The sequence below is a fragment of the Marmota flaviventris genome, chromosome 1 (assembly GCF_047511675.1).
Source record: "Marmota flaviventris isolate mMarFla1 chromosome 1, mMarFla1.hap1, whole genome shotgun sequence".
Classification (NCBI taxonomy): domain Eukaryota; kingdom Metazoa; phylum Chordata; class Mammalia; order Rodentia; family Sciuridae; genus Marmota; species Marmota flaviventris.
Genome location: NC_092498.1, coordinates 116277770 through 116302410, shown reverse-complemented (window position 1 = coordinate 116302410; position 24641 = coordinate 116277770). Strand labels below are relative to the sequence as shown.

General features: G+C 54.6%; 1 protein-coding gene across 1 annotated transcript in view; it reads left to right on the top strand.

Moving 5' to 3' along the window:
* Nucleotides 1–23181, top strand: part of Myo18b (myosin XVIIIB) — a 201599-nt gene extending 178418 nt beyond the window's left edge. The window contains exons 40-42 of the mRNA XM_027955886.2: nucleotides 6610–6654; nucleotides 8022–8159; nucleotides 21948–23181. Coding sequence (XP_027811687.2) covers nucleotides 6610–6654; nucleotides 8022–8159; nucleotides 21948–23181 — 1417 coding nt within the window. The remainder of the gene's footprint in view (nucleotides 1–6609; nucleotides 6655–8021; nucleotides 8160–21947) is intronic.
* Nucleotides 23182–24641: the final 1460 nt, after the last annotated feature.

Here is a 24641-nt window from a genome sequence, read left to right as displayed (position 1 = left end):
CCAAATGCACAGCGGAGGTTTGCTTTTGTAACAATTGAAGGTGACGAGGACGAAAGACGGTGGGAGAGGCAGAGGGGCAGCCCAGTGTGGGGACCCGGCAGAGGGCATGAAGGAGAGCGGGGCCGACTTCTCTCCCAGGGTGAGGGTCACTTCAGAGTCTGCCTCTAGGCCTTGGGGGGACCTGCCCTCACCTCGTCCTGTAGAGACCCCAGACCTGCCTCTCCTCCAGTGCACCCTTCGCTCTGGTGCATCTCTTCTGGGTTCCAGCTCTGGGACCCAGGAAGCAGCCTCAACTCAAGATTCCTGTCGGCCTTTCGTGCTCTTCTGCCTCTGGGACCTCAAATCTTCCTCCCTTGGGGCTTCTGACTTTCCTTCCTTGGCTGGGTCTGTAACTTCCACACAGTCCCTCCAGTGGGAAGGGACCTCATGTGGGGCTCAGGGGGCCGTAAGGTGTGGAGGGACTGCTGCCCACCAGGCACTGTGCGTGGAAATGCCAGGGCAGGGTGCAGGACGGCGGCAGTCGGAGGCGGGGAAGAGCTGAGGAGGCCGTGACTCCATCTCTCTGACCCTCAGTCTCTTCATCTTTAAGACAGATGAGTAACAAGAAGTGAAAATATACAGCTCCTTAGCAGGGTACCTTGTGCACTGGGGAGGCTCGCCCCAGCCACGTTCATTCATTCATTTGATGAATCCTGACCAAGTGCAGGCCAGATGCCCTCCTGGGTACTTGAGTTGTTCCACTGGCTTCTTGTCATCATTACTGCAGATGAAGAGGCATCGGGCAGCTTCCCTAAACCCAGGCAGAAGCTCGCGTTCAGGCCGTGGCTCAGCTGATGGCTCAGGACGGAACTGCCTCTGTGGGGCCTGCATTCCGTGTGTGTGTGTGTGTGTGTGTGTGTGTGTGTGCCCATCTGTGGATATAGGAATGAATAAGCAGCTCAGGAGGCTGAGGCAGGAGGATCAGGAGTTCCAAGCCAGCCTCAGCCACAGCGAGGCCCTAAGCAACCCAGTGAGACCCTGTCTCTAAATAAAATACAGAATAGGGCTGGGGACGGGGCTCAGTGGCGGAATGATTCTGAGCCCAATCTCTGGTACAAAAAAAAAACAAAAGAAAAGGAAAAAGTCAGAAACATGAAACCAAACAGGGCAGGAGTCCCAAGCCCTGTCCTAGGCTAGTTCTCAGGAAGCATTTCCCACTGTCCTTGTGCGGCCCGTGACCCTGGCTCAAGGCCTCAGTGTGGGTTAGAGAGTGAAACCCAGCATCGATTTCAAATCTCCTATCCCAGGAATGGGAAAACCAGGTGGGGAGTTGCCTGCGCAGGAGTTTCAATACATTTCAAAGAATCAACACTCACAAATGCACGCTCTCCCTCCGCAGACCAAGTCCACAGATCAGCAACTGCAAAAAGAAGTCCGAGTGGTTCTAGGTTGTAGATACACCGTCCAGAGCTGCCCCAGCCTCTGCCCCTCAGTGCCAGCCGGGATGCTTCCCCACTTGGCATCTCCACAATGACCTGGGTCCCCCCTCCCTACCGGGGATTGAACTCAGGGCCCTCGACCATGGAGCCCCACCCCCAGCCCTATTTTGCATTTTATTGAGAGACAGGGTCTCCCTGAGCTGCTTAGGGCCTCGCTGTGGCTGAGGCTGGCTTGGAACTCCTGATCCTCCTGCCTCAGCCTCCTGAGCCACTGGGATGACAGGCGTGGGCCACCATGCCAATGATCTGGGTTTTCAATTGTCCTTTCCTGGAGTAACAGGTCTGGATTGGGTCCGACCTGTTTGTGGGTTTGTGATACTTCTCCAAACTGAGCTCCATTGGGAGTCAGACCCACTCGAGGGCAGAGAGTAGCTCCAGCTCCAGGTGAGGTTCCCTGAGACACCTGTTCAAATTAGGAACCGTCACACAGGGCCGTGTGGGGAATCGGGCCCGAGTGCAGCGGGCCTTCCCGCCTGGACATGTGGCCTCATGCTCGGAAGGCCAGGTGGCGCTCTCATACTGCCTGCAGCGGGGGTGTGTTGTGACTTGGACTGCGGCTCCAGCCTCCTGAGATTAATGGAGGGGTGCTTTAAGTGGGTCCCCCAGGCCTGGAGCGAGCGCATTATCCACGGAGGGCACTGTGCTGCCTGGCACACTGGCCCCCTCTATCCCTGGCCCAGGGTCTGCGGCCGCCCTGTGTTGCACCGGCTGGGAGTTGGGTGGGTGCGGAGAGGTCCATGGTGCCCTCTGACCTCTGGGTCTGCTCACAGCACACAGTTCTAGCTGGGTCAACGGGAGATGAAGGTTCTGGAAAAGCGTCCTCTATTGCCGGCTCGAGAGTGAGCTGGACCTTTCCCAGCACACGTTCTTTCATAAGCTGGCTAAAATTGGGAGCACGCGTCGAGAGGTCTGGGCCTAACTGGAGCTGGTGGCTGCACCTGGGGACACACTTCTAAGTTGTCGTATTCACAGATGGACCCACACAGAACGGTCCCCTGCTTCGTGGCGGGGTGGCCCTGGGAACGCCGAAGGCCCCTTGTGACAACTCTTCCTGCTGGTCCCCCCCCCAGGAGAGTGGGCATGCCCAGGCCCGGGGCAGAGCGTGAAAGGCTTGTGCGTGGACCTAAGAAGGTGCTGACCTGGTCCAGGGAGCCCCGCAGGACCCTGGTGCAGAGACACACGTTTAAACGCTGCCACCCGGGGACCTGGCCTTCTGAGCTGGTCCCTAGCCAGACGCCAGCTGATGGGATGCACAGGGCTGGAGCTGCAGAACAACAGGCATCAGGCTGCGGCATCCCAGGGAGGGACCGTAAGCTGAATGACGGGCACTTCTCGGGTGGCCTTCCCAGGTGCCAGGTCCTCGGCTACCTGTTCAGCGTATCCGGTGCCCACGATGACTTTCTGAGGTTCCTGTCACTGCCAGATGACAGATGAGGAATCCGGGGCTGGAGGAGTCAGGAACTTTGTCACCAAGGACACAGAAATGAGAGAGCCAACTTGGGTTTTCAGGCCGACCTTGTCACCCAGCTTCTAAGAGGAAGCTCCTCTGTCCTGTAAAACAGACCCTGTTTGCTCCTTTCCCTTGTCCAGGTCTAAGTGCTCGGCCCAGCCCTGGCCTGTGTGTCACCCAGGAGACAGGGATCCCTGGGCTCCTGCCGAGGCCACATTTGCATTCAGACTGCAGGTGCCTGGCGAAGGCTCACCCCCGAGGAAGGATGTTGGAGACCTTTAATCAATTACGCTGCCGATTGTCAGTCCTCTGTTTACAAATTCTTGGCCCAAGGACCTTGTTATTATTTTTTTTTAAAGCCATGTTCTCTCAGAGACAAGGAAACACTGCTCACCAGTCAGGAGAGGAGGGGTCCAGTCCCAGGTGCCACCAAATGGGTCAGTGCCACAGACAGGTCAGCTGCCCTTTCTGGCCTTGCTTGCCCACTTGACAGATAGCAATCAAGGGACGCCTCTGTGTTAGGACTTAGGGAGACAAGGAGACTCCACCTGCCCCACTGAGCTGGTACCCGAGAGACTCTTCACATAATGAAGGGGTCGATAGATTTCTAACACCCTCTTTTTTGCAGGGGGTGTACCAGGGATTGAACTCAGGGACACTCCACCACTGAGCCCCGTCCCCAGCCCTATTTTGTATTTTATTTAGAGACAGGGTCTCACTGAGCTGCTCAGGGCCTCACTGTTGCTGAGGTTGGCTTTGAACTCTCGATCCTCCTGCCTCAGCCTCCCCAGCCACTGGGATGACAGGCGGGTGCCAGCCTCCACGCCTGGCTTTAACACCCTCTTTTAAATAGAAACCACTTGGCTTTTTACACCAAAGCAAACTCGTACAGAATGTTCCAGCCTAGGCTAAGATGCAGCTAAGGATGAGACTATAACAGGGAGGAAACCCGGGCTGATTTCTCCTCCCTGATTCTTCTCCCTGCCCCCTCAGGCCCAGTAGTGAGTCCCAGCACCTGGGGACGCTGCTGTGCCCCATGTGGTAAAAGCCCAGTACCTGCTGGGACCAGTGACCCATGACTTGTCCCACGTCAGCGTGGTGGCTGTTTCTGCCCCACCCCTTTTAATGCTTCTCAGGAGCAGACAGAGCAAACCTCCCCTGCTTCAGCCTCCCTTCCTCCTGCCCAGGCCCCCACTGCACACCTCCCCATGAAGGTGTCAGGTGGCTTCCACAGTTACTCACTCACCCAGGGAATGGGGACACCGTTCCCAGGGGCTCACTTAGTTAGCCTCCAGCCGTGCTCAGTGCAGCCTCCTTATTTCACACACGACTCTGTTTGGTTGGAGACTTCTCACCTGGCGGATCACGTGGGGTCCAAGCTGGACGCCACCTTGGCTCTGGACGACATTCCCTCTGCGTGGGTAGACAGACCACCTGGCAGCCCTTGGCCTCTGCCCCGAGTCAGTGATGCAAGTTCACAGGCAGATGGAAGAGGGGCGCGGCCCCCGGGAAATGTGGGTAGACAGGCTGCTCCCCCAGCAGCTCCTTGAACTTGTCCTTATGGTGGGCTCATTTCCAAAGGCATAGCGTAGGAGGGGATGAGTGTGGGATGCTCAGCACCTTTTCTTTTTGTATAAGATTGACCCTTTAGAGATTTTGCCTTTGATTGATTGATTGATTTTTGGATACTGGGGATTGTACCCAGGGGTGCTTAGCCACTGAGCCCCATCCCCAGCCCTTTTTCATATTTGATTTAGAGACAGGGTCCGTCTAAGTTGTTTAGGGCCTCACTAAGTTGCTGAGGCTGGCTTGGAGCTCGGGATCCTCCTGCCTCAGCCTCCCGACCCAGTGGGATTTCAGGCGTGGGCCACCGCCCCTGGCTGGCTTTGCTGTTTTGTTTTATTTTTTAACGATAGTTGAACAACGCGGTGATGGGTTGAGTCTGCTCCTGCTTGTTCACCATGCGGGACACTGGCCCGGCCAGCTCAGATCTGCCTGTTAAGACCGAAACCAGAACCGAGACGAGACCCTGTAGTAGAGTCCCCGGGAACCAGAAGGCAGATCCCAAAGGAGGAGCACTTACTAAGGGGACGTTTGCAAGGCTGTGAGGTGGCCAGGGAGGCCTGGGGATGGACCCGGAAGCACCAGGGGTCAGCAGCAACTGCCACCAGGGCTGAAGGGTCCAGAGAGGGACCCAGGGGGAAGGGAAGGGGGAGGGGCGGGGAGGGGGAAGGGAAGGGAAGGGGGAGGGGCGGGGAGGGGGAAGGAAGTGGGCAGAGAGGAGGGGGAAGGGGGAAGGGAAGGGGCAGCGAGGGACGGGGCTGCTGGCAGGAGGGCTGTGGCCTTGGGTGGAAGGACACGCCAGCACCAGGAGACGCCTGGAAGCCCATCCCCGAGAAGGAAGGCGCCGCGCCCTCTCCTCCGCCTGCCCTCCGCCCCAGCCAGGTCCTCCGCTGGTTGAGGCCCAGGGGAGGCCACGGGGACGGGGAGCCCACCGACGAGGTTCCGGGGATCAGCGCAGGCGCTTGGCATAGCAGGGTGGGACCATGAGGGACCCCGGGAGGCCGCGCAGCAGGGTGGACGGTGCCCACACGTGCGTCCCCGGCGCCGGGGGAGGAGCCTGCGCGGGGTGGGGTCTGAGCCCTGCGCTCCGGGAGGGTGGCCAGTGGCCAGGGCTTAGCCCCAGAGCGCCTCGGCCAGCTGTGGGACGACAAAGGCTCCCGAGGAGGGTTGTGAGGAAGGTCCCCAGGGCCCACGACAGGACGCCTGTGGATTCGGCCCGTCGCTGTAGTCACTGACCCCGTTTTGTGCTGGACTCTGGGAGTCCCTCCTGACGGCAGCTGGTCCGCCCGAGCTCTGGGCTGAGCCCTGGGGCTGTCAAGACGAATAGGACTCATGCTTGACCCAGAAGGGACATTGCAGTCCGGAGGGCACAGGGCATGTAAATAGAAGCCCCAGGTCTTGAGGGCAGGGACCAAAAAGCAGTGCGTGCGTCCCTCAGAGGAAATGACCAGGACCTCCAAGGAGGGAGGCACCCAGATCCCAGCAGAGGAGGCAGCCCCGCGCCCAGGGATGGGGTGGCCGGTCAGGACCTTAATAGGCCCCACAGATCTGGGGTGACCCGAGACAAAGGTGCCCAGCTCCTGTCTCTACAACCGAGACCCCAGGGCTGGGCGCGAGACCCTGTGGGAAGCGCATCTGCTGAATGGAAGGAGTCTCCTCACCGGGGGCTGCGGGGGAATCGGTTCAGGAACCTCCCACAGCGCCCCAGGAAGCTGTCCTGCCCCCTGTCTAATTTGCTGGCCTCACAAAGAACCTAGAACAAATGGCCTGCTTGCTGCAGTAACCATGCTATTAATAACAGCTGGGCTGGTTGTACTTTTAAAAAGTAGAGGGGATGGCTGCTACCATTTAATTAGCACTGTGTGTTTGCCAGGATCCACGCTGAGAGCTTTATATGGGCTATTTCACTTACTTGCTCCAGAACTCTGGAGGCAGAGCCCTGTTATTAGCTACATTTCACAAAGGAAGAGGCTCAGAGAGGGCAAGTGGCTTCCCCAAGATCACACAGCAACAAAGTTTGGAAGTGGGATTCCACCCCCAGCACATCTACTGTTAAAAACCAATTCCCTGGCCCCGGCAACACAAGAATAACACACCCTTTCTTGTGCTTCTTTCTAGTGTGCAGACAGCAGTGGATTGTAGCAACGGCGGCAGGAAAGAAATGTAAGTTGAATCCCAAGTAGAGCTGAGCAGCTTACAGAAGTGAGCCCCTGGCGTCTCTGTGCAGTTCACTTGAGAAACAGCCCCACCCGCTTGGAAAGAGATCACCAAAGCTGGACTTCACAGTCGTCGCCTATAACACGGGGGGTGTGTGACTGAACCTCCAGTTTCATATAGACCGAGAGCAGCCGGTGCCTTATCTCACCATGTCCCCAAGCACCTTCCGTGGCTCCCCATTGTCCAGAACAGACTTTTGGGTGGATGTTTGTGTTCTGCACATTTTGACCTTACCTTTCCATGTCACCCATGCCTCAACCTTTAAGGACCCCCATACCTATGTGTATCAAAAATTTCTTCCACTGAAAATGTCTTTCTGCAGTTTCTGTGTGGCCAGGTCCTGACCTCCACTACCACCACTTGGGACCTTCCTTGTGTCCCCAAGAAGCAAATCAAGGCTCCCTACTGAGCCAGTCTTAGCCTCTCTTCTCTATCCCTCCCTACAGTTCTGGTCATTTCTCCTTTATTCTGTAGTTACTTAATGAGATGTGTTTCCACTCTGCTTGGCTAGAGTCTTGAGGGCAGGGTCAATGTTGAGTCCATGGGGACTGGTACAGAATGTCCATGACAACGTGTGCGCACGCACACACACACGCACACACACACGCACACACACACAATTTCCTGGTTCACCAACCAGGACATAATTATTGAGTATCTGTATAGACCTCTCCCTGGGCCGTTTTCAGAATCACAGAGCACAGAGTAAAATCCCCAGTTCACAACCACATTCCAGTTAAGATAAGGAGTTAAACCTGCCACATTTTCTATTTCACGGACATCTTATTTGGTATAAAATTCAATGCCAAGTCAAGTACAGTGGCCCACACCTGTCATCCCAGCAGCTTGGGAGGCTGAGGCAGGAGGATCGCGAATTCAAAGCCAGCCTCAGCAACAGCGAGGCCCTAAGCAACTCAGTGAGACCCTGTCTCTAAACAAAATGCAAAATAGGGCTGGGGTGGGGCTCAGTGGTTGAGGGCCCTTGAGTTCAATCCTTGATACCCCAAAAAAATCTGTTTTGGAGCATGTTTCTCCCCAAGGAAGAGTGCAGAGGTCAGTAACATGGGCATTGGAAATGAAAGGAGCAGGGCTTAGACCTCGATGTCATCAACTAGCTGGACGACCTTGACTGAGACCCAATTTGGCCCCTGCAGACCCCATGACTCCCATCTGTATGCTGGGGACGGCCCTGACTCCCACCCCTGAGGGACGATGCACAAGGTCCTGCCCGGCTTGTGCTTTGGAGCAAAGGTCTAGTTATTGGGGGTTCCACGGTTGTCATTGTGACACAGAGTCCTGTGTTCTGATTGTAGAGACAACTTCTCCGTCATCAGCTCCCAGCCAGAGGGCAGTCTGCAGTCCTGGCTGAGCTGTACTCTGTCCCTGGCCACAGACACCGCGAGGAGCCCCTCTCGACAGTCAGCCGTCAGCAGCTACACCCTCAATGCCAGGTAAGAGTGTCACCTGCTGCCGCTGGTTGGCTGACAGCCCCGAATCCCATTTGCAAGGTTGTCCTTCAGGTCTTCCAGCCTCAGCGAGGACAGCCTTGGTCCTAACAGTCTGAGGCATTCCCCTGTCCCTTCCTGACTGTGTGACTCTCTGGGTCTCCTCTTCCTTTACTCTCAACCATGAATTAAGGTCATATCCACTGACTCAAAGGGTCGAAATGAAGAGGATCTGTTGCCAACCTCTCCAAAGCATGGTTTTCTGATTATTGTAAATAGTAGTGTGAACTTTAAAATATTAATAGTTATTATTACAGTTGACTTCTACTTAAGACGTGATAGTTTTCCATTTACAGATAGTTACAGTTTTAAAATTTTCTTTGTTAAAAAAAAATAGTTACTTAAGTGTTTCATTTTAGCCAGGCACAGTGGCGCACGCCTGCAATCCCAGGGGCTTGGGAGGTTGAGGCAGGAGGATTGCAAGTTTGAGGCCAGCCTCAGCAACTTAGTGAGGTGCTTAGCAACTCAGCAAGACTCTGTCTCTAAATAAAATATTAAAAAGGGCTGGGGATGTGGCTCAGTGGCTGAGCACCCTGGAGTCAATCCTCAGTACCAAACAACAACAAAAAACGTTGTGCTTTGTTTTGTATTGTCGTTTGTGAGGGGGAGTGGCTATAGAGAAAAGAAACTACAGCCAGGTGCCGTGGTGCACACCTGCAGTCCCGGGAGGCTGAAGGCAGGAAGATTTCTTGAGTCTAGTTGAGACCAACCTGGGCAATATACTGAGAATTAAAAAAATAAATAAATAAAAGAAGGAAGAAAGAAAGAGAAAAGAGAAAGTTGAGCTGGATGGTTTTTCATTTTATTGGGAGACAGGGCCATATCGGTTTCATGCTACCCATGCCGGTCCTCTTGACACTGGCCACGATAACATGCTCATGGGCCCACAGGTTGGCCCGGAGTGGGCTCCCAGACAGACTGGCCCCCCGGGGTGCACCCCTCCTTGAATGAATTAAGTCCACCCTCCCTCGGCTTCCAGCCCCATTTCTCTGAGTCTGCCTGGTTTTCCCTCTCCAGGGCGACCCTCTTGTAATTAGGGCTTCATGGCCATAAATCAGGAATCACGGATCAAGCAGATGCATGATTAAGATGACGTGCACAGGTCTCCCTAGCCCAGGGCCCAAGAGATAGACAGAAGGAAGAGTCAGAGGCCAACGGGGGCCCAGGCCACCCTTCTGACTCGAGCCTCATTTGCTCTGAAGCAGGGTCTCTCTCGACCAAAAGAGGGGGCAGGGGTTCACGCTGCCCCTTGGGCATGTTCAGCAAATGGCAAATGCCTGGCCCACATCTGGTTAATCCTAGACGGAAATATTTGAGGTAGAAAATGTCAGTGCACCCCTTTAAGCAGGGGGGAATCTGGGGATGATCTGATTTTGCTGATCATCCTTTCGACCTCGGTCTCCCCTGCCCACAGTGCATGAGGCAGCAGAGGCAGAAGTGGGGTGGCCAGAGGAGAAAACCGATGCTCCGTCACATGAGGTGCAAGTTTCATAATCATATTACAGTAGGGTGCCCAAGAAGGACCCATAACCCGTGGCTTACACCTTACGCACCTATTTGCATGAGAGACAGTGGGTGTGGGGTGGTTTCCATGCACCGTCTAAAGTCAGAGCATCTGGAGTCCAATCTTTTATTTGCAGATCCACAGCTGTGTGATTTGGGGCAAATTGCTTAACCTCTCTGTTGGTGCCTCCTCGTGGATCAGTCGGGGTTGTGGTCAGGGTAAATGTGGGGATGTTCATGGTGTTCTGTACCCAGAGCCTGGTGCCTAGGACATGCTCAGCTAATTAGCTGCTTTAGAAGCATGATCACCTCCTGAATGCTCAGAGCAACACCAGGAGGTGGATGTCATCACTCACCTGTTAGGAAGATCGTGAGACTCCGGGAGGCCCGAGCAACTGACTCTGCATTGGTCTGAGCCAGCTCCTCTGCCGCCCCTCAGCGAGGGTGGGTCCTCAGCAGCCCATCTCCAGGCCTCCTCCCCCTGCCCTGCATTCTCCCTCCAGGTCCTGGGGCAGACCCAGCGAGTGAAATTGCCTGCACCTAGAACCACGGAGGGTCAGGGGGCAAACGAGACACTTGGACACTTGTAAGAAGGAACTCCTTGTCTCTCCTGGGGACATGTCAGTGTCCCAGGGCTGGCTTACAGTCTGTGCTCAATAAAGGTTTGGTGAATGGATGATTATCATAGCAGTAAGGCTAGAGTAGAAATGGGAACCTTATTTAGCCATAGCTCCGTAGCCATTGTGGCTCAGAGAGGGTGGATGGTTGGCGCAATGTCACACAGCAAGTAAGTGGAAGAGTTAGGATTTGAACCCCTGATGAAGCCTGTATTTGGATTTGCACCACTATCATGGCTCTCTGATGTTTATCCAGGTGTTGGACTGATCACCTGGCAGAGGTGTGGGTCAATCTGTCCTGTTACTAAAAGTGCTTAAGGAATGCTATTTAGCATTCAACATTCAGCAGAAGAGGTTGATCCAGGGCCTACTGTGTGCCAGGGCCCATGGCGAGAAGCCCTGATCATTGTGAACCTTTCCTTTGAATTATAATTAAAACCAGAATTCAAGACATTCTGAGTTGGAAAGAAGCATCGGGCTTCTCTAGTCCAAAGTGCTCATCACAGAGATGGGAGAGCTGAGGTCTGCAGAGGGCGGGTCTCGCCTGAATAGACAGTGATCACTGCCCAGGGCCTCCACCCCCAGCTCTGTGAGTTGCACAAGTTGCACAAGTCCTCTTGTGAGGACTTCCTCCCTCCAGAGCGTAAAGTAAAGTGCAGGTAAATGTTGAAAAATGGAAATTCTGATTGCCTTGATTTGATCACTACGTGTTATAGGCGTGTATTGAATGATCTCACCAGACCCCAAAATATGTAAAATCAAAATGAATTTTTGCCGCGTCCGGCCAATGGAGCCGAGTCCGGCGAGGGACGGCGGGGTTAAAAATACACAGGACACCAAGGTTCTTCATCCAGGAGGGAGCGTGTGCGCGCTTTATTGCCAAATTTGTTCCCCTTATATATCTTTTTAACAGCTGCGGGAAATTACTCAAAAGTGAGGAGGGAAGAGTAATAACTGCGTCCTTGGGTTACCATCACGTCACCGTCCCCTATCAGGAGGCTCGAACAGGTCAAGATGTTCCCGAGAGACACATATGCTCCAGGCAGATAAACAGGGAACCGCAAGCCCGAGTCATGGCCTTGTGAGCTGGCCACATTGACATGCATAACAAAGAACTGGGGGTTGAGTCCCCAGGGGCCAGGGCGGGCCTGCTACCAGCAAATTTTCTACAAAATTTTTTCCTTCCTTTCCTTTTCCTTTATTAGTATTATTTTTTAATTTTTGCATTACTGGGGATTGAACCCAGGGCCTCACACTTGCTAGGCAGGTACTCTACCACTGAGCCACATCCCCAGCCCTTTTTATTTTAATGTGAGACAGACTCTCACTAAGTTGCTGAGGCTGGCCTCAAACCCATGATCCTCTTGCTTCAGCCTCCCAAATAGCTGGAATACAGGGGTGGGCTACCATGCCCAGTTCTTCAAATACATTTCTAGTGGGCTCTCATTTCAGGATTCCAACATGGCCACACTGTACAGAATTTCAGCTCTTTTTTGTTCTGAATCCAAACCTATCATGCCCAGTTTCAGAGAAATATTTATAGCTAGATTCAAAATGTCTGAGCTTTAGAATGAAATCTCCACTGGGGTCAGGGATGGGGGGATTCAATGATATCATAGCATAAATACCATTACTATGATAATGAGAAGAATATTGGATTTAAGGAAAACTAATAGAGTTACCACTCTTCTTCTAAAAGAAAAGCGTTGGACGAGGTAAAGAAAGGATAATTACAAATCTGTATCTCAAGATAAAGGAATTAATTTCTTTCTTCATATAAATGAAATGATTTCCCGATTCATAACATGACATGAAGTTGAGGTACAATTCATTTTACGTTCCACTCATGCCTGGGCAGGTGATCATTGCTCCCAGCACACTCAGTAGTATTATGAATAAAAAAGAAATTAAAATAGAAGACTAAAATCCTCTTGGCCAACTCTCCAATCTTAGCTCCCTTTCCACAGGGATCAGCCATCTTCTGTTTGGAGCACACCCTTCCACACCTCTCTCTATGTAATTATGTCAGGTATATGCACTTGTAGCAAAGGGCATATCGGTTGGCTTTTAAAATCATAAATTATACGATGCTATTTTATGTATACTATTTCTGAATTCTGATGGTGTGTTTCTTTCCCTTCACAATGTATCTTGGAGATCTTTGCTTACCAGTACACTAAAGCCCATCTTATTCTCTTAAATCCCTGCAAAATCCGGGCGAAGTGGCACATGCCCATAATCCCAGCAGCTCGGGAGGCTGAGGCAGAAGGATCGTGAGTTCAAAGCCAGCCTCAGCCACAGGGAGGCCCTAAGCAACTCAGTGAGACCCTGTCTCTCAATAAAATATAAAAAGGGCTGGGGATGGGGCTCAGTGGTCAAGTGCCCCTGAGTTTAATCAAAAGAAAAAAAGAAACTTAAATCCCTGCCAAAGATCTCAAGGTTGGTCCTGCTTTGCTGAACTGTAGGTCTTCATATTTTACTTTCAGGAGCTTTCCAGATCTTTCCTATAAATCTGTCAGGCTTCAAGAAACACGCGTCCCCAGGCACCTGGGCGAGTGGTTCTCCAGGTCACAGGGCGTTCGCGTGTTCAGTTGGCGCAGAGCTTGCCAAATGAGCCCAGCGTCCTCCCTGCTAGGAGACTCGGTGGAGGGGCAGAGCAAAGAACTGGGAGGTGTGTGTCCCTGTGTCACCTGGCGCATGGCCGGGCCCCATAGACGAGCCTCTAGGTTCTTTCCAGTTTGACTGAGAAAGAAGGTCACTTTAAAAACAGAAGAGAGTGGAAGGCAGTCTCCTGCCACGGCCTGAACTCACAGCCCGCATTATTTATCAGAAGATGTCAGCCCCAGAGAAATACACCCAGCCCCGTGATTTACCGCTCAGCCGCCGCAGCTGCCGCTGAGAGATGCAGGTGCTTCTGGGGACAGAGACACTCAACTACCTCTGTGGCCCCTGGGGATGGCATTTATGGGCTTGGTGGTGGCAGCTAAAGTTTGTTCAGGGGGCTCTGTGCGCCTGGTGGCAGGTGGTACCAGGGCTGCCCAGGGTTGGCACGCCCCTGTCCTCCAGCCCCACTGAAGCCACGGGCTCTCTGATCCCTCCCAGCCCCGCAGGTTTCCAAGGGGACAATGGGCCTGACTCGCTGAGACTCCCATCCGCGGCCCCAGCCGTGGTCCCACAGGGCGTCAGGGCCTGGGCTGATGGACGTTGCTTGACCCGACTCTGCAGGATGCTCCCTGGTCAGCTGCTGGCCGCATTTGATGGGACAGTTAACACTCCAGCCCACCCAGGGACCTGCGTCTCCTGCAGCCTCAGTTTCTCACATCCCAGTTGTTCTTTCTGGATGTATCATGGATACCACGGGGTCCTCCCCATTTTTTGAGGTGGAGCGGGGGTACCGGGATTGAACTCGGGCCCTCGACCACTGAGCCCCATCCCCAGCCCTATTCTGTGTCTTATTTAGAGACAGGGTCTCACTGAGCTGCTTAGGGCCTCCCTGTGGCTGAGGCTGGCTTTGAACTCATGATCCTCCTGCCTCGGCCTCCCCAGCCACTGGGATGACAGGTGTGGACCACCCCACCTGGCCAAACTCTCCATCTTAAACTCCATCCTCTGTACGGCCTGGCTGAGTTGCTTCTTCTTCCCTTCACATCCAGACTTCTCCAAAGGGAGGTCCACAGTCACCGTGTCCCTGTCTCTCTCTGCCTCAGTCGACCACGCCCCAGAGCCCGCCCTCACCAGCGCATCCAAACTTTTCCCATGACATCAGAAGTTCCCAAGACACCAACCAGGGGGCGTTCTCCGGTCCTTGGCTTCCTCTGACTTCTTCCCAGCCTGGCTGCCGTCAAACTTCTTGAAACTTTTTGCTTGACCTCAACATGTCCGTCCTTTGGGGCTCCTCAAACTCATTTCCCAGGCTCTTCCCGCCCGACCCCCCAAAAGCGAGGGTGCCCAGGACTCTGCCCTCGCTCACCTGGCTGCTCCTCTCTCCACCTGAGGGCAGGCAACTGTCTTGTGATCTGCATCCCCAGATGTGAGCAAGTGACCCCCAAATCTGGACCACTCGCTCTTGGCTTCTCCCGAGTTTTGAAGGGGTCTGTCTGAGCTGAAGGTGCTCACTGGTCGCCTGCTGGGGTTCTCGCTGACACCTCCTGTCCTCTTTGATCTGCTGGGGAAGCTCGTCCCCCCGACCTGTGTCATCATTATGATGGGAGGGGGCCTCTGTCACCCCTGAAGCCCCTCAAGCTGGGGATCTTGGGTCACCCCAGCCTGCCCTCCCTCCCTGTCATTCCCAGAGTCAACGGGTCCCTCATCTGGATGACTCTGCTCCCCTGGGGACCCTGGGATTCAGGAATTCAACGCAATCCTGGGTCGGGGTCTCTCACCAGCCTCTCTGCTTGGCTTCCCACGATCTTTCTGAGGCAGCAAGATGGTGGCCAACGACCCCAAGCTCAGGCCTGTGCCACTCTGGGTCCGATGGCATAGGAAATCTCTCTCTCTTCTCAACAGTTCCCCCACACCCCAAGCCCAGGTAAGTCCATGTCCTTCACAGAACCAGTCAGAAGGGACCAAGGGAGCGAGAGCACCTCTCACCCCAGGACTCAAGTCACGGTTCTCACCTGTTCTGGGAAACGGGGAAAGTCCCAGGAGACCACCGGACATGGGGGCAGGAGGGGCTCCCCAGAGGATTATGGGCACCTTGACTGAAGCAGAATATTACTAGGTGGATAAAAATGGGGAGCCCAGCTCCTCCCCTCCCCCAAGGGGAAGAGGAACTATGGGACCAGATGATGAGGACAGACCTAGCACTGGTTCCGAGTCCCCGTCGGGTAGCCTAGGGAAACCCAAACGAAAGCGAGGGTCCTGGTCAGAGACTTCATTTATGCCTAGATTCCGGTGGCCCATCTTGTCACCGCATCATTAGCGGGGCTGCGGTTTGATCTGGCCGCCCAGCCCGGCTCTCGAGTCGCTCTTGGACTTGCCCATCCTGCAGTGGGAGCGTGGAGATTATTGTATAAATCATTCTCACTCACATAATCATCGTGATTTTAATTACTGTGTAATCTTCGCTAATTACTGTTGTATGTATCATTTGCTTTGGTGCCGATTTCACACAACTGCTCTCCGTCGGGCTAAAAGATGGTGTGACAACTTTTTCTTTGCTGGGGAAAATTTCCTTTCCGTAAACACGTTGAGCCTCTACTCCTGGCTTTGAGGTTCTTGGTTGAAGAGAGAAAGATTTAGATCCCACCGCCAGACCTGTTGGTTTTAATTTGGTGCAAGGCTGACTTGAATCCGTGAAAAGGTCCAAATCGCAGGTATTATTGTTGTTGTTGTTTTTCTTTCTTTCTTTCCTTTTTATTTTTTTTAGATAGAGTTGTATTACTCTCAAGGAAAAGCAGTTACTCTCGACCAAGCGTGAAGCCAGGCGTGGGTCATGTGAGGGCTGCTTAAATGATTAGATAGGACCACTTTGTAATTAGCTCATTAATTCTGTGAATGTGAATGGTGGCACTTAGCCGTTGAAAACAGCCTGTTCTCAAAATAGGTTAAGCAGCCTCCGCTAATCTTCTTTCAATAGTACATTTATTTACGGGTCTCTGCATTCTCGGAACCGAAGCTCAGGATCCTCTTAGTCCATCTTGAATATACTTCATGAACGGACCCCTCCTAACTATGGTTGTGCGTCTCCCTGGGACATAGGGCTCTTTTCAGGTTATCAGTATCGGCAAGATCAGAAGAAAAGATGCTGATTGTCCCGTGTGTGACTCTGGTCTTGGACGGCAGGTCTCGGTCTCGGGGCCTTGCAGGTAACCCAGGCTCACCAAAGGTGGCTGCAAACGCCTATAAAACCGTTGGAATGAATCGCTGCGCGTTCAGAACATTCTCTTGGAATCCATGCTTCTCTGTTTGGCCCAAAGTTTCCTTAAATAAACTCATGACTAAAATATAGATTCAAGAAGGTGCATCTGGATGGCATTTTCAAGAACGGATCACAGCTCTGTGGTCACCACCCACATCCAGACCAGGGCATGGCAGCTGCCCCTAAAACCTCCTCGTGCCCATTCGAGCCCCAGCCTCTTCCTTCTCCGAAGGTGACCAGGCTTCCAACACCTCCCACTAGATGTGCTTGGCCTTGAACCTGTGAATGGAAGCTTCTAGGACCTGCTCTTCCTGGGCCTGGCTTGTGTTGGTGAGATCTGCCACGTGGGTGTCTGTAGCCCATGACTGTGGTTGCCCCGCAGGTGACTGACAATCTCTAGAGACATTGTGGGTTGTCACAACTGGGGAGAGAGGTGCTTCTGCATCTGGCCCGTTAGAGCCCAGAGATGGCACTCAGTATCCCACAGCGCACAGGATGGGGCCACAGGGAGCCATCTGCCTCGAAATATCACTGGCACCTCCGTGGGGCAATCCCGATCTGTAACGTTCCCCTGTGGGGATGGGGAATAAGGAGACGCTCACTTTATTATTAATGGTGCAGGGATCCTGCGTCTTCGTCGTAACTGCCATCTTTCCTGCCAGGTGATGGCGGCACTCATTCCAAACCCCACAGGACAAACAGAAGTCCCCAAGATCGGCAGAGGGTTTCACTCCGGGCACCAACCCCTGGACTGTTTCTTAACTGACGTTGTCATCTTACTAGTTTTCGAGGAAGCCCAGGTCCCCTGAGTTTCTGTGGACTTGGTTCTTCTGAGACATTAGTGGGCAGTTTAGTTGGTTTTCACTCCAACGACCTGCTGTCCAAGACCCGGAGTCGCAGGCAGGACACAGCCTCCTTGGCATGGGAACCCGTCCAGGAGGGACGTGGGTCCTAAGAATGAGCCCCGTGTCCTCCGCCACGCTCCACCTGGGCGCACCTGCCCGGGGTGGCCCCTTGGACAACGTGTTGGCACTGGGCATCTGTCTGCTCCCAACTTCCACAGCCTAGGACTCCTATGACCCGTGCCACACTGAACACTGGGGAGCACACATCTTATTGCACAGGTACACCCATTTCTGCTGGGTGTGTATCCAGAAACCATAGGTACATTTCCAGCTCTAGTGTGTTTTTTTGTTTTCATTTTTGTGGTGCTGGGGATTGAACCTAGGGTCTTACATGCTCAGCAAGTGCTACAGCCCTGAGCCACATCTCCGGCCCTTTTATAAATTTCATTTTGAGACAGGGTCTTGCTAGATTGCCGAGGCTGACCTTGAACTTGGAATCCTCCTGCCCTCTCAGCTGAATTCCAGCCCAACGGTCGTACCGATTTCCATTCCTGACACCAGCTCTCTACGTCCTTGCCAAAGCCTGTTTTCATTATTTGAAAAAATTAGTCATTCTAGCTGGTATGAGCCGTATCAGATTTTGCTTTGAGCTCACATTTCCCTCATAAATAAACTTCTCCATGTGCTCATGTCTTTATTGGGACATCCTCTTTGATGAAGTATCTGATGAAGTCTTTGCCCTATATGTCTTTACCTTTGATTGTCTGTCTTCCTTTTATCGATTCATAGAAATCGGTAGGAGAGCTTTGTGAGTTGTAGATGTTCTCCACTGCATGGAGCCAGCCTAGCATTATAGCTAGACCAGGGTGAGCTTCTCAGCCCTGCTGCTCTCAGCACGCCCTGCACCTGTCCTAGCCTCAGCTTCCTCATCTCTAAAATGGGATAATAGAGGGCAGTGTAGCTGGGTGGTTAGGGGAGTGGGTTGGGGCCCCTTGGTTTCAATCCTGTCTTCCACTATTTACCATGATTTATCTTTTCTGAGCCTCATTTGGGACTTGGGGAGAGGACCTAGGGGCTGCTTCAGAGGATCATGGTGAAGATAAAATCCAGTGGTGTCCACAAAGCCAAAAGGAACAGTTCATGTCGGCTCATCACCTGGATTCACGATGTCAACCCAGGGGCTTAACAGCAGCTTCTCGCTCTGCCTGGTACATAGTATGGGCACGTGTCAGCTCCTCGTGTCATCTTGGACACGGTTGCTGTATCTTTGGGCCATCTTAAAAGGACATCTGCTGTCCCATCCTGGGCTTTGCCAGGATTAAAGCGCATGAATACATTTTTAATCTCCTCTATAATTTCAGGGTGTGGATGAGGCCGTGAGGTGACAGCCCACCTTTGGGGACGATGCATGGTGTCATTAAATCTGCATCGGGTTTCCTGTGGCGGCGGCTGGCCCAGCCTCTGACGAGGCTCAGACCTGGGAATCACCCTTTTGCTCTGTGATTATGTCTAACACCTGTGAATCCAGCGTCGCCTTAGCTTGGACTTCACCGTGTTGTTCAGCGCATCTCGTGGATCTTGAAAAACACATAAATTATGTTGATGTAAATTCAACCAGGGTCGCTCCTGCCCGTCTTCCGCCTGGGCGCGTGGCTGCAGCAGAGGAGGGAGGGAGGAACTTCCCGCGGACTCGCGGCCTCCAAATCCAGGCTCTGCCGCTCAGCAGAGCTGCTGTCCAGGGAGCCTCAGCTTCCACGCGTGCAGGGTGGGCAGTGACCTGACCTTGACCAGTGACCTGTAAGAAACACATGCAGACGCGTCTTTTCCATTCCTCAGCCCCCGGGCGACTTGGGTTGAGCACTGCAGACAAAAACCAAGCAGATGCTTCACAGGGTAACCTGGCAGGGACGGGTGGGGTCCAGGCAGGGGACACTGTCCCAGCAGCTGGCTTGCTTGCAAGTGAAGCAGCCACTTCTGACTCCACTCTCTGGCCTTGATGGCAGGAGTCAGCAAAGAAAAACAAGTCTTCAGATTTTTAAAATATGCCGGGCGTGGTGGCACACACCTGTCATCCCAGTGACTAGAGAGGCTGAGGCAGGAGGATCGCAAGTTCAAAGCCAGCCTCAGCAACAGCGAGGCCCTAAGCAACTCATGAAATCCTGTCTCTAAATAAAATACAGAATAGGGCTGGGGATGGGGCTCCGTGGTCGAGGGCCCCTGGTACCCCCTGCCAAAAAGACCCCAAAACCCAGCATGGTGTCTATCATAAGCCACACTCATCGTCCCGTGTGCTGTACATCATCTCTAGATCTCTTCTGAAACCTCACACAGTGTAAATGTGTGAATGGTCAAGACACTGTGTTTTAGGACATCGTGACCATACAAAGTCGGCCTGTGTTCAGATGCTGCATTTTTCAAACACGTCCTGTCTGTTGATTGAACCCACGGATGCAGAACCAGCCTCAAGGGCCCGAGTGCATGAGCACCTGGACAGCCGTGTCCTTTGCTTTGCTTGGGGACCTGGGGCAGATGGAGCAAGAACAGCCACACTCGGGATGTAGAATTCGCCAGGGACACTTTCCTAATTCCTCACAGAGCCCTGTAAGCTAAGTCACCACCATGGCCACTCCAGCCACCGAGCCAGGGGAGGCCTACGTGCTACACGGCTGGGAAGGGAAGGACTGGGATTCAGACCCAGCCTTGTCTGCAGCCAACCTCATCATCCTGGCCCGGCCTGTCCCCTGGAATGGCGCTTCCAGTATCTGTTCCCATATCATCTCCTCCTCCTCCCCCTCCTCCTCCTCTTCCCCCTCCCCTGCTCCTCCTCCTCATGTTCCTCCCCTTCCTCCTCCTCCTCCCCTCTTCCTCCTGTTCATCCTCCTTCCCCTCCTCCCCCCTCTCCTCCCCCCCTTCCCCTCCTCCCCCCTCCCCTCCCCTCCCCCTCCCCCTCCACCCCCTATCCTCCCTCCCCCTCCACCCCATCCTCCCTCCTCCCTCCTCCCCCTCCCCCCTCCCCCTCCCCCTCCCCCTCTTCCATCTTGTCTTGCCCCTCTCTCTCATGCCCTGCCCTGGCATCTGCAGCCAACAGTGGCAGTGGGACCTGAGACACACAGGTAGCAGAGTCCCTGGAGACTCCGCGACAGGCAGCCTTGGTGCCGTCACCCCCAGGTGGCAGGTGATGGATGGGAAGAGCACCCAAGACACCTCACATTCATCACACCCACCTCCTTTCAGGACCTAGACAGGAGGAAATGTCTTTTGTCAGTTCTGCAGCAGGCCCGGTCGGCAGCTCCAAGCTGTTTATTAAAAAAGAAAAAGAATCCAAGTAAATAAAGGAGTGTGAATGGCACCTTGCTGGGGGTGGGGGGCGTTCCGAAGTGCTGACGGTGACAAACACAGCCGGGGTAATTATGAAGGAGCCCTCTCTCAGCCCGTGTCCAGCTGTGATGGGGACAGAAAGTGACAGGAGGGCTTAGGAGAAGAGACAGAGGCTTCGGGCAAGTTGTGTGGCTCTGCTTTTAGCTGGTGGGGGAGGAAGTGATGGGGGGGACAGGCATGGTAGCCTGCCTGTCCATCCTCCTGCGTGTCCCTCTGTGGACTTCCTTGGGCCCAGGGACGGGGCGGGCGCTGCAGATTCAGGGAGCAGCTGCGATCATGGCCACCTTTGGTGTTGATGGGTGTGACCCATAACTGTTCCCATGGGTTCTGAATTGCTCCTCGCAGCTGTTCACCCCTTGGACGGGCCGGGCAGTGCCTGAGGGCTTCTCACCACTCTGCCTGCCCCACGGGGTGCATAAAGGTGGCGGAAGGGCTGTTTAGGCCAGGGGACAGCCAGCACAAAGCCCGGAGGCAGGAAGGACTTGAATTGTCCCCACACAGCAAGCAGAGTGCACAAGGGGGGGTCACCAGACGGCAGGCCAGGAGGAGGAAGGAGCCCGACCTCAGGGGAGAGGGACGGACAAGGAGAGGAGGCAGCTCATCTGCTCCACCCACGCCCGAGGGCCCCTCTTTGCCCGGGCTGTGGGATGGACCCTCCTCCACCACCTCCCCAGGGACCGCATGAGCACACCAGCCCACCGCCCGTCCCGTGGAACCTTCAACAGGACCCGCGGTGGCTGTGGTGCCCCCCACAGGTTCTAGGCCCAGGGAGCCCCCGCCCGCCCCAGAAGAGAGGGGCTTGTGGGATGGTGGCGTCTGGCCTCTGGATCCAGGAAGGCAGTGGCCGGTGCCTGTCTTGGTCCATGGGCCGCCTGGCTTATCAACAGCACAAAGTTATTCCCCCCAGTCCCAGAGGCTGAGAAATCCAAGAAGGAGGAGCCCGCAGACTCGGTGCTGGGTGCCCACAGGGGGAGCGGGCAGGGGAGCTCTCTGGGGCCGGTCAGGGCGCTGACCCATCATGAGAGCAGGAACCCTCGCTTGGGGACCTAGTGTCCCCCCCGTCCATGAAATAATCAGGGAACGTGCCCCTGAGACACACTCTGGGGTCCCTGATGCTCCGAAGCCTCATTGGTGGGACCGTCCTGGGCTTGGCCCCCCGCCTGTCCCCCTCCACTCTTGGAGAAGCAAATTGCTGATTTCACAGTCGGCCTTGGGATGACGGGTCCCTTCGTGTCAGATAGGATGCCTCATGAATCTAAGTCGCCCGTCCCCGCCGCAGTTCCAATCGACTCCAATGTACTTAGCTGGGCTTAATTATAGTCAGAAATTGCATTTCAGAAAGCAACAAGAAATCATTGACGTGGCTTGAATTTGCACATTAAATCACACGGTTCATTTGAGAGTGAGGTGGAGACGGCTTTTGCCAAAGAAAAAATAATATTAGTGCCCGCACTGAGCGGCCCTCGCAGCAATTGCACAAATTGTATGAATTGCACAATTTCTACCGACGGCATTTTTCTTCTTGTCCCAGGGCGAACAAAGAGGCCAGAGATGCTGGGGGGACCCGGCCGGCGTCGGCGCTCAGCAGAGCCTGGGACGGCGGCAGGAAGACCTCCAGAGAAGGCGATGTGTCCCCGCGCTCCGCCCGCCCACAGAAGTCCTGCCACTTTGAGGATGGGGACAGGTTTGGTGTCCACAGGAAGCCCACGGAGAGGTCAGGGGCTCTGCCTTTCCCCCTGGCTTCTCGGAGTCCAGATGCGTCCCCACTGCCCCGGGAGAAGCTGCCCAGCCCGTCGGCGGCCCTCTCGGAGTTCGTGGAAGGGCTTCGCAAGAAAAGGGCCCAGAGAGGACAAGGGTCCCCTCTGAGCCTGGAGGACTGGCCCACCCTCCCCATTTACCAGACCACCGGCGCCTCCACGCTCAGGAGGGGCAGGGCCAGCAGCGACGAGGGAGAGCTGTTCCTGAGGTCACGGGCAAGGTCACCCCTGGAAGAAGAGGGGGCCGTGGGGACATCGGCTGGTCTGCTGCGCTCCACCAGCCTGAAATGCATCTCCTCCGAGGGCGCTGAGGGCACCACCCAGCTGCCCGAGAAGCTCAAGACCCGGTTCAGTTCATGCGAGTCCCTCTTGGAATCGGGACCCACCCTGGGGAGAAAACCGAGCCCCCCGACCCTGCCCAGGGACACGCTCTTGTCACCCACGCTGCGACCTCGGAGGAGGTGTCTGGAGTCCTCGGTGGATGACGCGGGCTGCCCAGACCTCGGGAAGGAGCCGCTGGTCTTCCAGAACCGTCAGTTTGCCCACCTGATGGAGGAGCCTGTGGACAGTGACCCGTTCAGCTGGACGCGCCCCAGCCTGGACATCAGACGCAAGCCCAGCGTGGACTTCGATGACTTCCTCCCTGCCATCCGGAAGCCCGAGACCCCTCCATCCTTGGCCGGAGCAGCCAAAGATGGGCACAAAGGTTCGAAGCACTCGAGTGTCCATCTTGAGATGGAAAAGGCTGACCGCCCCTTTGTCTCGGGCATCAAAACCATTTTGAAAAAGAGCCCAGAGTCCAAGGAGGACCCCGCACACCTCTCGGACTCGTCTTCATCCTCCAGTTCCATTGTGTCCTTCAAAAGTGCCGACAGCATCAAGAGTCGGCCGAGAGCCCCTCGACTCGAGGGTGACGGTGGAGAACAAGTGTCCCCCGAGAACAGAGAGCCAGGTGCAGAGAGGAAAGAAGACGTGGAGAGCATAATGAAGAAATACCTGCAGAAGTAGGGCCCCTGCAGGTAAGGCGGCAGGTGGGCCGTGGAGCCGCGGGTGGCCCCCGTGAGCCTTGCAGAAAGCCAGTGGTGTCTCTGCCTTTAATTCCGTGACCCACGGCTCCCAGGATTGTGGTGGTTTTAGCCAAAATAATGTCTTGCGGGTTGCAAAGCAGACGCCCTCTGCAGGGGCCACCTATGGTCCCCTTGCAAGATAAATGCAGATGCAGCAGGAGGCCAGGGGGTCCCGTGGGGGGGTCCTGAAGGAGGAGCCCGAGGTTTCAAGGCTCCCCAGCTGAGGTCATTGAACTCTTTGCACCTGGGGGTGGGGAGGATCTAGGGCCCCCTCTCCATCCCTGGGGACAAATGGTCCCCACCCCGGAAGGGTGGAGCCCAACTAGTGCATCACATAGAGGGACACTGAAGTCCAAGGTGGGGGAGCGGCAGGTGGACATTCGAGGGTCAGAGAGGTTAGGTCACTGCTGCACCATCACCCCCGTGGACTCCTCTCCTGCGTCTAATATGTCCCCTTAGATGCGCCATCCAGGTGTCTGCATCCGTGAGCTGGGAGCTGGCCTAGAGCCACAGCCTCCGCCAACCCCCAGTCCCTGAAGCTCAGGATATTCACAAGACTTCAGGGCTCCAACTGCACGTGTGCACCCTGCCCCAGGCCCAGGCTGCTCTGATCCCCACCAGCTGCCACCCCGCCCGTTTGCACACCTTGGCCCATCAAAAAGCCATTGCCCCCCTCCGTGGGGACACGCTTGGACTCCATCAGAGCAAATTAATTTGACTCCACATGGCCTCCTCTCTGCTCTCAATCACCAAGTGAAGATCTGATATTCATTTACATTATTATGCTCCTGGGGACATAGGAAGCCGTTTCAAAGGCCAAGTAAAGGGCACGTGTCCATCCAGGGAATGGTCCTTGGCAGAAATGGCCCAAGAAGATCTTATCTCTGCCGTTTTTTTATGGTTTTGTAAGATCTCGAGTCCCCTTCCTTCCCCCAAGCAAGGTGCTTTTACAGAGATGCTCACCCTAGGAGCAGAGCACCTGCCTAAAGATGTCCTTGGTTTCCACACTGGAGTTCTGAACTCCACGGTGCGGCCCCTCTCCTCACGGCTGATGGACTTTGGAAGCAAACTGGAGCCCAGTCTTAGTTCTTCCTGCAACTAGTCACAAGAACTTGGGCAAGGGGTGCCATCATGCCCTGGGCTGGAACATGGGGATAATAATGCTAATGACTTCAAGTGACATTGAAGGTTTAACAAGAATACAGGCGACCCCTAGCACAGAGCCTGGCACCCAGCAGATGCCATAATTGCCAGGTGACCTTGCAGTTGGAAATGTGGTCCTGTATTCGTTAGCTTTCCGTTACTGTAACAAATACCTAATGTAATCATCTTATAAAGAGAAAAGGTTGGTTTGGGCTCACAGTTTGCAGATTCCAGTCCATGATGGGTGGGCTCTGTTGC